Raw genomic sequence first — 18,219 nt, forward strand, 5'->3', positions numbered from 1 at the left:
CCCAGGAAATGATTCCCCGTTCATTTTCCTCATATACATTTCAAAAAGTATTTATTTAAAGACCTTTTAAGCGTCGTACAAAGCCAACTCGAGATGTGAGCAATCATGACAACAAACAAACATTTTCGGGCCGAACAAATAATTAGAAAGAAGAAGTAAACGGCAGGTTACAACACTTTTTTTCTTGTTTTTCTTCTTTGTAAATATTTGTTTGGTCCAAAATATTGTGTTTATTGCCATGATTTGTCACAACTCGAGTTGGCTTTGTACGGCGCTTAAAAGGTCTTTAAATAAATACTTTTTGAAATGTCTACGGGAAAAATGCATTGGGAATTATTTCCTGGGCCTGGCGTCGTCATGATAGGGGGCGGGCCTGCAGTAGAGACCTACTTTCTCCTCATCACAGACAGCAGCCATATAGGTCCAAGCTGGAAAGCATCATTCTGCGCGCGTGCGTGCGTGCGTGCGTGCGTGCGTGCGTGCGTGGGTGCGTGCGTGCGTGTGTTAGACAAAAACAGAAGAATGCAGTATGCAGCACTGATAACAGTGAATCATCATCAGAGTATAGAACGCATTCATCACCTCTGTTTTGTCCCATTATTCTACCATGCTGATTGTGAATATATTCCCACACGTGACATGGGAGTCTGGAGCAGTGGTGTAAAGTTACTATAAGCACATTTTACTCATGTAGGCCTACTGTACTTTCTCGCGATCCAAATATAGTTCATGAGATGATTATTGTTTTGTCTGTCGTCTGTGCATAGCCAGGTGGCTGTTCAGACCAATGCGTGATCTGCAGACTTTGTCAAACAGGAGGGGCAGGGGAAGGCAGCAGTGGTGGTCAGTGGACCTTTGGCACGTTGGTGCCTCTGTGCACGCCGCTGTACTCTCCTCTCTGTGAGCTTCTCCTGAAGATGAGTGATTCCCTGGTGACAGGTAGAGCTCCAGGTGTGGCGATCAACAGCCAGGGACTGCTGGAGGTTTGATATCACATTTCTTCAAGAGGGTTTTGATGTGGTCCTTGTACCTCTTTTTTGGACCCCCAGCAGCCCTTTGACCGGCTTGAAGCTGGCCATACAGGATCTGTCGGGGTAGGCGGTGGGCTGGCATACGGATCACATGCCCGACCCATCTGAGGTGTTTTTGGCCAAGGAGTGCTGTAATGCTGGGTGTGTTGGTCCGGTCGTATATTTCAATGTACGGCACCCTGTCGGCCCAGGTCAGACCCAGGATCCTTTGGAGGCAGAAGATGTGGAAAGCCTCTAGACAGTTTATGTGCCTCTGGTAGGGTGTCCAGGTTTCCGAGCTGTAGAGCAGTGTGGAGAGGCAGACTGCCTTGTACACAGCTGCCTTAGTGGAGATGGTGAGGTTCCTGTTCTGAAAAACCCTGGACTTAGCCTACCAAAGGCAGCAGAGGCCAGGCTGATGCGTGCCTGGACGTCATCGTCTATGGTGCAGGATGGAGACAGAGTGCTACCGAGGTAGGTGAAGTGAGGGACGATGGCTAATGGGTGCCCGTCGAGGGTGAAGATAGGCGTGTTTGGCTGGGGGGTGAAATGCTGCACGAGTATTTGTGTTTTTTTAATGTTTATCTGGAGACCAATGGCACTGTATATGGAGGCGACCACATTTAGTGCACGCTGAAGGGATTATGGTGTGTGAGCGAGTAGAGCACAGTCGTCAGCGTACTGTAACTCCAGGATGTGTTGGGTGGTGACTTTGGTAGCGGCTTGGAGGCGACGGATGTTAAAAAGGTTACCATCCAGCCTGTATTGTATGTGTATCCCATCCGTGGGGTCCAGGTGTTTGTGGGACAGGAGGGTGACAGTGGAGATGAATATATTGAATATGGTTGGGGCTAGGACACACCCTTGCTTGACCCCCACATCCACACTGAAAAATGGGGATTGTTGGCCACCGTTGCTCACACATGCCTTCATCCCATCATGCAGCTGCCGCAGGAGGTTGCAGAACTTTGCTGGTACACCTAACTTCCCCAGTACTTCCCACAGTAGATCCCGATTTACTGTGTCGAAGGCCTTGGACAGATCTATGAAAGCCAGGTACAGGTCTTTGCAGTGTTCTCTGCATTTCTCCTGCACCTGTCTGGCAACAAATATCATGTCCGCAGTACCACGATCTCGTCTAAAGCCACACTGGGATTCGGGCAGGATGTTATCAGTTACATGAGTTGCTAAACGGTGTAGCATTATCCGTGCTAGCACCTTCCCAGCCGCGGATAGGAGGGAGATGCCTCTGCTATTGCCGCAGTCTGCTTTGTCACCTTTTCGCTTATAGATCGTTATGATGTTGGCATCCTTCCAATCTTGCGGGATGACTTCTGCTGACCAGATGGTGGTGATCAGCTGATGCATTCTGCGGAACAGAAGATATCCACCATGCTTCAGGATTTCTCCCGGGATCTCGTCAAGGCCTGGGCTCTTGTTGTTCTTTAGCCCGTTGATGGCCTTGCGTACCTCTGAGAAGCTGGGGGAGGAGTCCAACGTGGCTACAGGGGGCAGGCATTGGAGGTCGGAGAGTATGTCCATTTGTATAGGGTTTGAGGTGTTCAACAGGATCTTGAAATGCTCAGCCCATCTGTCCAGGATCTGATGTTTGTCCTTGTAGAGGGTGGCGCCATCTGTTGACCTGACCGGGGTGATGTTCTTTCTCTGTGGGCCATAGATGGTCTTGATGGAATCATAGAAAGCATGTGAGTTGTTAGTGTCTGCATGATGTTGTATTTTGCTGGCCTTCTTGGTCCACCAGTCGTTTTCCATGGCTCTGAGGGTGTGCTGGGTTTCACTTCTGAGGCGGATGAGGTGAGCCTTCAGGACAGAAGATTGGGGGTTAGATAGATGAGCTGCAAGGGCCTTGCGTTTTGCCTGAAGGAGATCGTGGATTCCCTGTGCACTGTTGTCGAACCAGTCTTGATGTCTCCTTCTGGTGTACCCAATAGACTCAACAACCGCTTGGTGGAGGGCTGAGCGTAGGGTGCTCCAGGTAGAGCTGATGTCCAGATCTGCTGGAGTTTCAGGACTCTTGGACAGCTGGTCTGCTATCTTTTCCCTGAGCTGATTAACAGAGTGCTTGGACTTCAGTGCATCACAGTTGAGCCTCCTGGATGGTGGTGTTTTCCTCTGTTGAGGACGGATTTCTAGGGCAATCTTTGTTCTGATCAGGCGGTGGTCAGTCCAACAGTCGGCTCCACGCATGGCCCTGGTGACACTCACCTCTTTCCTGTCCGCTTGGCGAACGATGATGTAGTCTAGGAGATGCCAGTGTTTAGAGCGAGGGTGTTGCCAGGATGTTTTGTACTTGTTCTTCAGTTGGAACAGGGTGTTTGTGATGACCAGTTGATGTTCAGAACAGAGAGTGAGGAGACGGAGACCATTGTTGTTGAGCTTGCCAAGACCGTGTGTGTGTAACACATACCCAATACCCACACATCACATCAGACATCACATGCACACTTATCATCTCTGTCTCTCCGTCAGCTCTGTTCCCCTCCATTTCCTGTGATGTTAACACTTATTGAATGAGTGGTATACTGTGTGTATGTGAGTGTATGTGAGTGTGAGTGTGTGTGTGCGCGTGCGTGTGTGCGTAGGTGCGTGCGTGCGTGCACACCTGTACATGTGTCTGTGTGTGTGGATGCGTCCCAGATGTACTGTACATGATGTCCTGAATGCTCAAACAGGCTGCAGGGTATGTGAGGTTTTCTGACCTGCGCAGTGGGCAGATCACGCACGCGCACAGGCACGCACGCATGCACGCACGCACGCACGCATGCACGCACGCACACAGATACCCTCTATCTATGTCTCTCATTGTGCTGGACAGTGCTTGGCAATCAGGGCACAAGCATGACATGTAGAATGAAGGAATGAGAAAGAAGCGGCGATGCAGTTTGCAGTTTTAGCCGACGAGATCGAAAATCTTAAAACGTGATTAACTCTTGATCTAAATCATTCCGTCCAATTCTAAGAAAAGATCATGTGTTAGACGGCCCACCGCGGTCGCGTCGCTAGTCGCGGTAGAATTAATCATACCTACCGTTGTTGTCGATCGCATCGAGAGTGTTTTGGCTACATCGAGCTACTTCAGCCACATCCGGCATAACATTCGGTCCGTCGCTAAATGTTCTCCGCTGCTATTAATCGTCGGGCGCTCTGATTTAATGGATTAAATAACCCTGGGCGTTCGGGGTGTTAATTACGTCACCATCAACATCCAGGATACCTACACCACGTCCACGCATACCATACGTACATACGTCCAGCCGACCACAGTGACAATACTTACACGCTCTGCTTGCGCAAGTAAATAGCAAAGAAAATCTCAGGATTTCAATTCAAATATAGAAAAAAATAGCTGATCGGCTATATTTCGCTACTGCCATGTGGCCCCTTCTGGAGTGAGTGCGGATCTGTGGAAATATTAGTGGCCCTCTCCATGGTCAGAGTTGACCATCCATCCCTGCTGTATACGTTACGAGACATGAATGCAGCAGTGTTGTTTACGTGGACTAAAACTAAGAAGAACAATGTTCGTCGACTACCTTTTTCCACTGACGAAAACTAAATGGAAACTAAGCTATGATGACTTTGATGAATTGAACAAGGTGGACCCTCTTGTAAACAAGTGTAATGCTTTATTGGGTCGTCCACTCACAGTTAACAGTCTTTGTATTCAGTTGTGCTTGAATTGTACTGTAATTCTGCAAACTGTTCAATCAAAAAAAAAACTAAAACTAAGACTAAATATACTGACAATTTCGTCAACAAATAAAAACTAGACTAAAATGTCAGGAAGGGACTAGTGGACAAGAGATCCAGTACAAGTCATTTTTCAATTGGTCACATGCTGAAAATAGCAGATCTATACAAGTAGATCGGCTATTTTGTAAAAACAAGTGTAAAAACAGTCATTATGACGGCATCAAGGCCCGCCAAAATACATTTTAGTCCACTAAATCAACTCTAGATTTAGTCGACTAAAATCTTATGATATTTAGTCCACTAAAACTAGACTAACACTAAAACAGTCCAGGTGACTACAATGTGACAAACTAAATGAAAGCTATTCAAAAGAGTATGAATAACTAAAATCAAAATTTGCTGCCAAAAACAACAGTGGAATGCAGTGTGTTATTATTGTATAACACGAAACCATGACGTGATGTATTTTATATTGGCCACATTACCTCTCAGGTCCATAGACTTGGCTGCCATATGACATCATTTCAAAAGCCATGCATTGGAGGAATGGTTTTTAGCAGTGGTGGAAAAAGTACTCAATTGTTTTACTTAAGTAAAAGTACCAATAAGGCCATTTATAACTACTTCGTTACAAGTAAAAGTACGGAATTGAAATGTACTTGAGTAGAAGTACAAAAGTATCGGCATCAAAATGTACTTAAAGTACTAAAAGTAAAAGTATTCATATTGCAGAATGTCACAAGTTCAAAATGTGTAGAAAATCGCCAAGTAACTAGTAACTAAAGTTTTCAATTAAATGTAGTGAAGTAAAAGTACAAATTTTGGCTCCGAGATGTAGTGGAGTAGAAGTAAAAGTACTGGAAATTGGAACAGTACTTAAGTAAAAGTACTTTGTTACTTTCCACCACTGTTTTTTAGACATTAGGAGGTTTTCACGTGACATCAGTGATAATTAATAGCCTACTATTACTATACCATGCCTCTCCTCCACAGCCCGTGCAATCAGCAGCCCCGTTCATGTGGTGGAGGTGAGCCCTGCCCTCAGGGTCATCTACTGTCCTGTCCCGCTCAAAGAAGACAGCTTCCTCTGAGAGAGAGAGAGAGAGAGAGAGAGAGAGAGAATAAAGCTAACGTCTCCTATATGGATGTTGTATAACTATCTCTGACAGAAAATGCACAATCTTTTCGTTTCACAAGATAGTATTACCCAAAGTGTTAATGTAACACAGCTCTGTTTACACCTTTATTTAATTCCTATTTATATCCAATATTTATTTGTAAATACATTGTTTTATTTTGATTGTCTTGTTCCACTTCTGCTTTGGCAATGTACACGTACGTTTTCTCATGCCAATAAAGCTCCTTTGAATTGGAGAGAGAGAGAGAGAGAGAGAGAGAGAGAGAGAGAGAGAGAGAGAGAGACCGACACCATGTGATGTGTGCTGCTCTGCCCAAGGCATTGTGATTACATAAAACTCCAGTAGTGGAGGTCCCTCTCTCTTCTCTGCCTATAGCGAATGGTTTTCAACTAGTGGTCCTTGTCAGGGTTATGCATGATTGCATGTGGTCCCCCCAGCTAAATGATGGAGAGTTAGTAACCAAATGGACCCTTAAACACCTAGATCTTTAACTCTTAAGGACATAACATTCAACCATTTTGTTTAATTTTACGAGTTACATTTGTGTTAATCCTCTGCATTAGGCTACTTAATTTACAAGAAGTCTACACACAATTGGAGGATGTAGAAGAATTGTTATTCTGATCAACCTTTGCCTGTTATTTCTCCTAATGGTACCACCAATACAGCATGGAATTGTGGAACAAAATATTCTACGTTTTGGGTCTCAAATTCTGAATAAATAAATGGACCTTGATGTGAAAGATGTTGAAACCACTGGCATATAGCTCATAGCTGCAATTGCAATAGTACACTTCATTCAACTGTATTCAATGCTTTCACATTGCAGCAATCCGTATCCGAGTACACTTCAATCGGTCCCGGGAACGGTTGGGTGATCCGCTCCAGGGAACGGTACACAGCATTCACACTAATCACAACATCTGCCAAGTAGTCCCGAGTGCGCACCCGGGACCATATAGACAGTGTGAATGCCCCCCATCAGACGCCCATGCAGTCACCACGCTGTTCATATCAAGGACTCCCAAATGAATGATGCGAAGCCTGCAGAGCTAGTTCAGGCAGGCAACTCATGAGCGCGCCTACCTGATCAGGTGATTAGTCTCATGCACTCTTTACCTGATCTGCCTACCTGCTCTTTCCTGGCTTCTCTCCTGCTGTGCGGTCGTGCGCCGCTGCTGCTGCTGTCTCCCTGCCTCGCTCGCTGCTAACCTGCCGCTCATGAAGTTTTTGCAAATCCCACCGCCTCCCCAGCATCCACCTGTATACAGGCTCTGTTTCTAGATCCCCCTGCATGGGGGTCTTATTCATTCCCTGTAATTCTACTTGGCTTATAATTTAACTAAAATGTTAATGTTACAGGGAATGAATAGGGACAGAGCCCTGACGCCAATCTATGCTTCATATATCTATGCTCAATTATGCTCAATACATATATATTCTAAATTCACTCTAAGAGTTGTCTGACTGAAATATGGAAAAAACGAGCATGGTTGCTATGGTTAGCAACCAAAAAAACGAGCATGGTTGCTATGGTTAGTATGTGACGTCACTGACATCACAGATATCAAATGACGCTGTTGAGACTGAATTCATGCGGAGAGTACTTATGACACAGATGCTTTCCTGGTTCTAATGTACAGTAACTATAACAATAAATGTGTAGTTGCACCACTCAGTTCACACGGGTGTGATTCTTTTTCCTGTCACTCTTCACTATAGGCCTACTATCCAAATAAAGGCAGAAAAGCTCCAACAATATCTTATCACCAAAAAAAAGAAGACAAAAATAATGCTCCAAAAACATTTTACATTTACATTTTGAAAATAGCTGATCTACCACTAGTACAATGCATCACACCATGACACATTGTGAGCTTGTAGATCTGCTATTTTCAAATACAATATTTTCAAAAAATGTATTCGCCTGCCATGCATCTCTTTTTGTCTAAACTGCAAATGTTGTCCTTCCACCTGACTCATCTACTATAGCAGTGTTGATTTTGTCGACTAAAACTAAGAATGTTGACTAAAAATGTTCATCGACTACCTTTTTCCACTGACAAAAATGTATTGGAAAACACTAAAACTAAGACTAAATATACTGACAATTTCGTCAACAAATAAAAACTAGACAGAAATGACAGGAAAAGTCTAGTGGACAAGAGATCCAGTAAGTCATTTTACACTTGGCTGCATGCTGAAAATAGCTGATCTACAAGCTCAATAACGTGCCGTGCCGCGTTATTGAGCTTGTTGTGAGCTTGTAGATCAGCTATTTTAAGCAAGTGTAAAAATAGTCATTACGACGGCATCAAGGCCCGCCAAAATACATTTTAGTCAACTAAATCACCTGTAGATTTAGTCGACTAAAATTCTCATGATATTTAGTCAACTTAAACTAAACCAACACTAACACATTCCAGGTGACTAAAATGTGACTGAAACTAAGTGAAAACTATTCAAGAGACTAAAACTAAAATAAAAATTTGCTGCCAAAAACAACACTGTACTATATAGTCAGCCTTCATCTGCCTTTGCCCTCTTCTACTGCCATCTAAACTGTACCTCTCGTCCCCTCTCCTCCATTCTCTCCTCTCCTCCCCTCACAAGCAAATATAGGATCAAGAAAACTAATATCGTAGCCTATATATACTTCAGTAAGATTGACCATCTCACATCAAAGGTCTACGTTAGTGTAGGGAGGGGTCCTTGGGTGGGTTCCAGGGGGTCCCTAGCCAAATGAGCTATAATATGGAATCACATCTTAGAAGAGGTTTTGTACAAAGAAGACGAAAGAAGTAGAAGAATCTATACCCTGGAGCAGGGGTTCTCAACCCGTGGGTCGCGACCCCTCGGGGGGTCGCCAAAATATTTTAGGGGGTCCCCAAATTATTTAAAAAAATATTTTTCAAAAATAGCAGACCTACAAGCTCGTAGCGCGCCGCTATGAGCTTGTAGGTCTGCTATTTTTCAATAGCTAAATTATAACATAATGCTTAAAACACCAAAAGGGGTTCCCGCCCAAAATGGTTTAAGGTTATTGTAGCAGTCAATTTATATTGGGGGTCGGGAGGGGGCGGGGGTCCCGAGACGTTGCCAAAGCATTTTCGGGGGTCCCCGGCCAAAAACGTTGAGAACCCCTGCCCTGGAGGAGCTGTTGTGAGAAATGCTCTGTCAGAACATGGCTGTATCAGGCTTAAGCTACTGCATACAGAATCTGTGGCAAGCGGCTATACAGCAGTGATTCCTATAGCGCTGGTGGACTGTGAGGCCACTGTATAAAATACACTAGTTTTTATTTCTGTTTGTCACATGCTCACCTGCCAGTGAGGAGCCCCCACCGGGAGGACGTAGAACCTTTTTCTTTAAAACGTTGAAAATATGTTTATGATATATGATAACATCTTGACTTAAAGTAGGCTGCACTGTTCCATTGACCCAAGCCGAAACACAATCGATTGATCATTCAAATAAACATGCTCTGAAAATGCACACGGTCCACCCATCTTACCTCTCAAGTGGTCAGATGGGTGGTCCAAGGGGCTATCTTCACAGATTTTCAAGTGGGCCCTGTAGTAGGCCTACAACAACTGTGCAGTTTAGATAGTGGCCTGAACAAGATGAGATGATTACAGGGATATAGCCTAGTTCAGATTTTTTTAACTTTAAGCTGCAACTGTATTAATTGATTGCCCGAGTCCCGTGGTGAAGGTTCTGCTCTGGTTTTGGTATAGTTCCGGTCATTTTGGGGCACTGGGGCCACGCAGTAAAAGTAGGCCTAAATTAATTCACCAAACTAACGTCATTTGTATTGTTGACCTATTTCTAAAATATTAGCGCAACTTTCGTTCCTCTATCACATGGAACTATTTTTTGGGCGTAGTGATATGGACACAAAAAACATAGTTCTGTGTGATAGCTGGGGTAAAAAAATAACGAAAGTTGCACTAATATTTTAGAAATAGGTCAACATTACAAATTACGTTAGTTTTGCGCATTAATTTAGTTTTAATGCGTGGCCCCCAGTGCCCCCCACAAAATTACCGGAACTACTTAAATGTTTCACCAAAACCAGAGCAGAACTCCCACCACGGGACTCTTTCACGATGGTTTTGATTAATGAAGCCAATTTTATAACAGCCCTCCTGTCAGTCAAATTATCAGCCATATGTTAAGCAAATAGTGCTCCACCAAGTGTTAAGCTTATAATGTTGGTGTGTGTGTGTGTGTGTGTGTGTGTGTGTGTGTGTGTGTGTGTGTGTGTGTGTGTGTGTGTGTGTGTGTGTGTGTGTGTGTGTGTGTGTGTGTGTGTGTGTGTGTGTGTGTGCGCGCGTGAGCAAAGCAACTGTGATTTCTTCAATGTGGACTGACAGTGACACCTTATGGGCAGATTGGGCACTTCACTTGTGTAATTACTCAAACACACCAGGGATTTAAATTAATTTCGCTCCTATCATGCCACTAAAATGGAACGCCCTGCCATCATCAGCCATTAAGAAATGTGAATCCCTAGACTCCTTCCAAACCGCTCTCAAAGAGCACCTTGGATGGCTGCAATTCGAAACTTGCCCCTGTAAAAAAAAGTCAAAGCCCCCCCCCTAGCTGTTTTTGCATACGTAGGCCCTACATGTTTTCCCTGATGATTTCCTGTTTTTCACAGAAGTGTATATAGGCCTATACAGTATGTAGGCCAGTGGTCCGGGGACCCCACTTTCCGGGGTGAGATGTCTTCACTTTTGGCCACTTTCGGGGTGAGTTGTCTTCACTTTCGGGGTGAGTTGTCCGACTGAATATGTAGCCTTTGAGCTCTTTTATATACTTTACTGAATATTGCACAATAATACTTTACTGAATATTTCACAAGAATATAACACAAGAGTCAAATGTACGGTCAAATGTAATGTAGTTTATTTAAATATAGAAACATTGTAAACAACGTTTTTTTTTTCTCGAAAAACAGCAGTTTGTACAAAAAATATAGAAAAAAGGTAAACATCAAAAGTTTAGAAAAACATCAGTTTGTACAAAAAAATATAGAAAAAAGTTAAGTATAGAAAAAATTTAAACTAAAAAATATAGTAAAAAGTTGTCATATCTAAAAACATCAGTTTGTACAAAAATTATAAAACATCAGTTTGTACAAAAAATATAGAAAAAGGTTAAGTTTAGAAAAAAATTAAACTAAAAAATATAGTAAAAAGTTGTCATATCTAAAAATATCAGTTTGTACAAAAAATATAGAAAAAGTTGTCATATCTACAAAAACACTAAAAAGTTGTCATATCTACAAAAACACTGTTTCAGTGATAGAAGAAAAAAGTTGTGCTGTGTGCAGTGCAGTCCCATTTTGGTCACTGGGACATTAAATTCAGAAGCCATCATTAGCATCTCCACACTGGGGCATTCACTTCAGAAGCAATCGTTAGCATGTTCAGGTCAGATCGTTCCTTTCCAAGTCATTCCACAACTGGGCCAGATTGCCCTGTGTAGCCTTGGTCTGCTTTCGCTGGTAGCGGCGTAGCTTGTTCTCTGAAACCATACGCAGCTGGAAGTCGATCAAGGTAGCTTCCTTGTGCAGCAAATCAATGTCAGTGTAACGAACTGGTTCTGGCTGAGGTTCAGCTGCTGGTGGAGGCGCCGCCACAGCTTCTGGTTGAGGTTCAGCTGCTGGTGGTTCATCTGCTGGTGGTTCAGCTGGTGGTTCTGCAAGCACCCTTCTTCTCGTCCTCTTCGGAAGAACTTCAAAATCAACTTCATAGTTATCAAAGCGTACTGGTCGTTTCACTAGTCGTGGCATCTTGACTGTACTGGCTGTACTGAATTTTAGGCCTCTGTAACCTACCTTTTTAAAGAAAATCTAAGCTCCACCCTTTTTTACCTCAACGACTGTTGTTCAGGTCATTTCATACTGTATACGACAACGACCCCATTAGCCGAGCCCCCTCCACTCTAATGTGACTCCAACCAACCAAACCTGTTTGATGGCCAGATGTGGGCATATGCAAAACATATTTCAGTTTGTAACCAAACTAAATCCATCCAGTTCAGAATATTACATTGTATACATATAACTCCTGCTCTCAAGAATAAAATGGATGTCAGTGCGTCCCCATTTTGCTTTAAATGCAAGACAGAGATTGGTAATTATGTTCACTGTCTTTGGTCCTGTGTGAAGCTTCAGAACTATTGGTATGACATTGTATCAGAACTCTCTGTTATTTTTGGTGTCCCAATCGATTTAAACCCGTTGTGTCTTTTACTTGGTCTCCCAGATGATCATGTTATTGATGTCAAACATAAGAGGTTGTTCAACTTGTTAACGTTTGCTGCTAGGAAAAATATTATTTTGTTTTGGATCAAGGATGTTGCTCCATCAAAGAAATCATGGCATAACATTATAATGGACTGTATTCCTTGTGAATACATTACATGCATGTTGCATTCTAAATTTGACACTTTCTACAACATTTGGGACCCTTATTTAGATCATATTGGACCAACATTGTCTGCCACAGTACTTGGAGGTTTTCCGTGCCAACCTTAGATATCTTATATGCCAGCATTCTTCCCTAGTGGGTGCTCTGCTTTGGGGTGGGGGCTTGTCTGCCCTTTGGGTATTGTCTGCCCTTTGGGTATTCTCTTGTAATTTCTCACATGCTAATATATAATTAGCAGTAGCCACCATCATCGTTGTTGGGGGTGTCAATAGCTTTGCTATTCAGATGTAATTCAGTCAGTAAGTAGGCCTATTAGAACTGTGATTGATTGATCATACATTATTATGATGTTATTTCACACTAGGGTACATTTCAAACAGAAGCAGACCAAAAAGCAACCTGCACGCAGCAGAAGATATACACTTCTATGAAATGAAAACAGGAAATCATCATATAAAGAACTAAATAAATAAAGGGAAAAATGTATCCAGTAATGGAAAAAAGGCGTGAATTTAGAACTAATGGGGACATAGTTCCTATTGGATATTGAAGTAGTCTATTTTCAGAACTTTACAACAACAACAACAATTTCTACAATATATAAGTATAATTAAGTCAAGGCATGATAGCACAATCACAATACAATACAGGCTACAGATGTAAATATATTTATGACACAGTAAAATGTCGAAAATGAGTGCTATTCCACTTTAAGTATGTCAAGGTCAAATGCATACATTTAATAAACCTGACAAATACAAACATTATTGTTTGTATGTAGGCTACCCAGTAGCCTACCCATATGATTAGATGAATGTGCAACATTGTTTCCATCTTCCAAGCATATTCCTGCCAAAATGGAGATCTTAAATTGTTGAAAATATCTTTAAACAAAAGTTCACCATGAATTCAAGGCTGCTTGTGTGTGTGTGTGTGTGTGTGTGTGACTGTGTGTGTGTTGCAAACTTCTGAAGAAAGACGCTCTACTCCTTACTTACAAGTGTTTCACCGGATTTTACTGTTAAATAAATAAATAATTTTCCGTGACTGCGCACGTCTGTAGGAACCGATAGTTAGATCCGAAATTGAATTATGCCTACTGTAATGGGTGCCACGGAAAGTACAGACAACTCACCCCGCAATGTCAGAAAGTGAAGACAACTCACCGGGGTGAGTTGTCTGGACTTTCGGGGTGAGCTGTCCGTACTTTCTCGCCCAACTCGCCCCAGCGGAAAGTACAGACAACTCACCCCGACATGTCAGAAAGTGAAGACAACTCACCGGGGTGAGATGTCCAGTATTCCCCCAGCTAACTGATAGTTTGGAACCAAATGGACCATTATGGGTCTGTAACTCAGATAGTGTACAAATGGAACCAAATGGACCATAATGGGTCCATTTGGTTCCATTTGTACACTCTCTGAGTTAAATTAGCATTGATTTTACAATATAAATTGGCGGTCCCAGAGATAGAAACACCATTAAATGGGCTCTGTAGACTAATGCATGTCAAACTGGGGGTCCTTGAAATTAAACAGGTTGAGAATCACTGCTAGAGCCGTAAAACTCTTCTCTTATGGGGGTCCCTGGCATATCTTTTCAAATGGGGGTCCTCGGGCTAATTAGTGTCAATTTGCAATTTGGGGGTCCTTGAGGCTTGAGATGAAAAAGTTTGGGAACCACTGAATGTAGGCTATGTCTTTAAATGTTCTGATTAATTGAAAATGGAGGAGGGTGCCTTTAATGTAATCAAGTCTGTGCTTTTCCTGGTTTCATCCTCGTAACAGTTTTTGTATTGATTTGTGCTTTTTAATTCGTTTTCAAACGTCATATAAAACTGCCCAGTAGGTGGCAGCGTCGCTATTTAACGAGGAGTTTGTTTGTCTTCCTCTCTCTATTGAACTCGTTGATGTTCTTCCGCTTCCACGGTGTCGTTCTCTTTCTCGTCTCGCTCTACGAGTGGTGGGTACATATTTTCACACCGATGTTCATCACTGAGAATCTACATCAATCCTTCCATATTTTAAACGTTAACTAATGAACAACAGGCCTCTGCAATAAAGGAATACAGTAACTACATGTGGATTGAAATATTTGCGAGATTTAGGCCACGACCATGCTTAAAAATCGCACCCCAAATGTTAGCTTCCTGCCTCAAACCAAGCCAAGCTCTAACCGGCAGCTTTACATGGAGTTGATTTAAGTTTCCTTCAGATTGATTAACGCCAATTTAATGTATACATGCGTCGCTATCTAACAGTATATGCATTGACATCCCACGCCAATGATAGGGGTTGCTTTTGGACGTATAAAGTATTGTTTACATGCCTAGTGTACACAGCTAGTATGCTACGCTATCGAGGCATGAACAACACATTAAACACAATGCTCATTTTGCTCATTCTTTTCCCCTCAACAGATCTGAGGCAGGATGGCAAAGTCCAAGAACCACACGACCCACAACCAATGTGAGTATCTGGACTGAAGACTCAAACATAATGACATGATTTGGTTAGCTTTGTTAGCTAGTCGTGATGATCTATTATGATGAATTCCTGTTCTGTTCTTTGGCTATATGGAAGTGTATTTGTACGTCTCTAAATGTTTCGATGATTTGAACAAGGTGGACCCTCTTGTAAACGAGTGTAATGCTTTATTGGGTCGTCCACTCACAGTTAACAGTCTTTGTATTGAGTTGTGCTTGAAATGTACTGTAAATCTGAAAACTTAATACATATTTATATCAATCAATCAATCGTTTCAGCACCGTCCATTAAAGACTGACATTATGACAGAAGACAGTGTTTTTTTCCCCGACTAAGACGAAGAATGTTCGCCTATACCTTTTTTTTTTCACTGACAAACTAAATAAACTAAGCTATGATTAAGACCAAATGTATTGACAATTTCGTCAACGGATAAAAAACTAGACTAAAATGTTAGGAAGGGACTAGTAGACAAGAGATCTACTATAAAGTTATTTTACAATTGGTTGCATGCTGAAAATAAGCCGATCTACAAGCTCAGCCATTACGACAGCATCGTCAAGGCCTGCCAAAACACATTTTAGTCTACTAAATCGACTAGATTTAGTCGACTAAAACTAGACTAACACTAAAACATTCCAGGTGACTAAAATGTGACTAACTAAATTACCTATCGAAAAAACTGACTAAGACTAAAATCTAATTTTGCTGCCAAAAACACTGCACTACTGTTTGGGATTGACATTTTTTCACCAAGTGTTTATCTTCCCCCCCCCTCTTCACAGCTCGTAAAGCCCACAGGAATGGCATCAAGAAGGCCAAGATTGAGCGATATGAGTCATTGCGGGGGGTAGGTATCCATACCACATTAGTGTTACAACTTGTTTTGCAAGGACTTTAGTCAGTTTTTAGGGATTGGAGGGATTGTGGCTTTGTCATTTGAAGCGGGGCAGTTTGTTGCATTGAAATATTTTTATTTTATTCGTTGCAGTGAAATGCCTACATAGGATTATTAGCGTTGAGAGTTTTGAAGCACTATGATTTAATAATCACACCCATGTGAAGTGAGGGGCGCTTTACCAAGCCTTATCTTACATCATCGTGATATCATAACATGCCATTTTGCTCAGTGACAGACAAAAACATTAAACTGTTCATTAATGGCATTTAATGTGTGTTGGTGACAAAACAAACATTACACTCTGTCCATTGTCAATGGTGGTTTTAATGTTTGTATAGGAAAGACAAACATTAAACCTGTATATAGGAGGGGGTAGTGCCCCTCAATAATGCCACAGCTTGATTAGCTTGTTTTCTTTTCTGGTTTAAGTAAAGTGAGTAACTTTTGGTTAAAAGGCTAAACTCCCTTACATACATGGTGGGGTTTTTTTCCCTTTCCGTCCTTTACCAGCTCAGTGACCTTGTGGTTAGAGTGTCCGCCCTGAAACTGGGAGGTCGGCGTTCGATCCTCGGCCGGGTCATACCAAAGACTGTAAAAATGGGACCCAATGCCTCCCTGCTTGACACTCAGCATCAATGGGTTGGATTGGGGGTCAAATCTACTAATCAAATGATTCCCGAGCGCGGTGCACGCTGCAGCTCACCGCTCCTTGGCTGCGGCTTACTGCTCCAAGAGATGGGTCAAATGCGGAGAACAAATTTCACTGCGGTAACGTGTGTGTGACAAAATCCTACGACTTTGACTTTGTTGCAAAATTGGAGAGCTTTAGAAATTGGCCGACATAATTTGTTAAACTTGTCAATTGAATTGGTGCACAGACTGATAGCCAGGTGGACTAATGTGATGAGGTTTAGGATGACTGACTCATTGGAGCCTTTTATGTACGGCATTGGCGCTGTCGAACAAAGCTGTGACCCCCTAATGTTTGTATAATAAATGTTGACACTGGTGTGGTGTCTAGTACCATTTGTTTACTGCCAGAAGTGAAAAGCTGCATGTAGCAACCATGTGGGAGATGTGCATCAATTAGGAACTCTAATCTAAAGGCCAGTTCACATCAATGATTCCAACTGCAACTACTTGCAACCTAGCGGCAATTTGGATCACTTTAATGGGTTGAATCTAGAGTTTCAACACCAGCCATTTACAGCACATGCATCTGATTGTATTAAATTACGTTAAACTCAAACATTGCAGCTGTAAAAATCCTCTTTCCATCTGCAAAGTGCTTGTTTCATAGAAATCCACCGTAGACCTGTTATGAGCTACTTTGTCAAGAAATTGGTGATGGAGTTGGGACTTGGGAAGCGATCATTTTCAATAACTAAACCACGTGCTGCCTCTGCATTATGTCAGGCAGAAATACAGAGTTACAGACATATCTATTCCCCCCCCCCCCCCTTTTTTCTCACGGTAGCAGATTTGTCTCTTTTCCAGGCTAACTCATTGCAGGACACATTATTGTCTGTTGCTTAATGTTGCTCCCACTCTATTGGTCCTTGACCAAGTTGCTCATTCAGTTTCACTGGCTGGCATGGGAGACAAATTGTTGTTAAAGCTTAGCCTTACATTATTGGGCCTCTGCTGACCAAAACCCACTTGACAGGTGCTTATAGTTGGGCCATTTCAATTGGGACATGCTGGCTAAGACTGCAATCAAGACCTAAAGGACAAAGTACACCATGTCAGTGGCAGGCACACTGAAAGCCATGTTTGATTCACGAGATTGCATTGTGGTTTCCTTCACACTATCATAGGTTCAGTGTTGGTTCACTAGTCGACTATTGAATTGGAATATCTTTACTTGTGTCTGCTTAGTGCTTATATTATGTATGGAGCGCTGAAGTCCTGACATCACTCGCTCATCCCCTGGTTCATGGAAGTTTTTTTTCTCTATGGAAACTAACATGGGGTCCTCTTAAAATCGCCAAAATACATTTCAGTCGACTAAATCAACCGTAGATTTCAGTCGACTAAAATCTTATATTTAGTTGACTAAAACTAGACTAAACACAAACATTACACGTGACTAAAATGTGAAACTGAATGAAAGCTATTCAAGAGACTGACTAAATCTAAAATCAAAATGTGCCGCCAAAAACAACACTGCTATACCGTGTCATACTTTCTCATGGCAGACTTTGTATCTTTTTAACTTTTGCTTATAGGTAGACATCAATGTTATGATTGCAGGAGTCGTGAGCTGCTCACTCAGTTCCCCTCTTCTCTTCTCTCTGCAGGTTGACCCCAAGTTCCTGAGGAACATGCGCTTCGCCAAGAAGCACAACAAGAAGGGCCAGAAGGCAGCAAGGAAGGCCCTGGCAGCAGCAGCAGCAGCACCTGCACCGTCTGCGCCATAGATCTCCGTCTATCTACGCCATTTTCTGTGTTCGACCGTCTAACGTCAAAAGTTCATAGACTGATCACAAATAAAGCTATGCTTTGTTATACAAAAAAAGAAACTGCTTG

At 42.5% G+C, this 18,219-nt stretch overlaps 1 protein-coding gene across 1 annotated transcript; it reads left to right on the top strand.

Annotated features, from left to right (window-relative positions):
- Window positions 1–14,173: 14,173 nt before the first annotated feature.
- Window positions 14,174–18,212, top strand: rpl29 (ribosomal protein L29). Its single transcript, XM_079510008.1, has 4 exons — window positions 14,174–14,265; window positions 14,723–14,771; window positions 15,575–15,639; window positions 17,991–18,212. Exons 2-4 carry the CDS (start codon window positions 14,735–14,737, stop codon window positions 18,108–18,110), a joined length of 222 nt encoding a protein of 73 aa, XP_079366134.1. The 5' UTR covers window positions 14,174–14,265; window positions 14,723–14,734; the 3' UTR covers window positions 18,111–18,212.
- Window positions 18,213–18,219: the final 7 nt, after the last annotated feature.

This window comes from Electrona antarctica, assembly GCF_951216825.1.
Source record: "Electrona antarctica genome assembly, chromosome: 9".
Taxonomy (NCBI): domain Eukaryota; kingdom Metazoa; phylum Chordata; class Actinopteri; order Myctophiformes; family Myctophidae; genus Electrona; species Electrona antarctica.

Bases quoted from the DNA above. Each gene is read 5' to 3' on its own strand.
- rpl29 (XM_079510008.1), top strand. From the start codon at position 14,735: ATGGCAAAGTCCAAGAACCACACGACCCACAACCAAT. The intron at 14,772-15,574 runs GTGAGTATCTGG...CCCTCTTCACAG, and splicing joins CCACACGACCCACAACCAAT to CTCGTAAAGCCCACAGGAAT. The intron at 15,640-17,990 runs GTAGGTATCCAT...TTCTCTCTGCAG, and splicing joins GATATGAGTCATTGCGGGGG to GTTGACCCCAAGTTCCTGAG.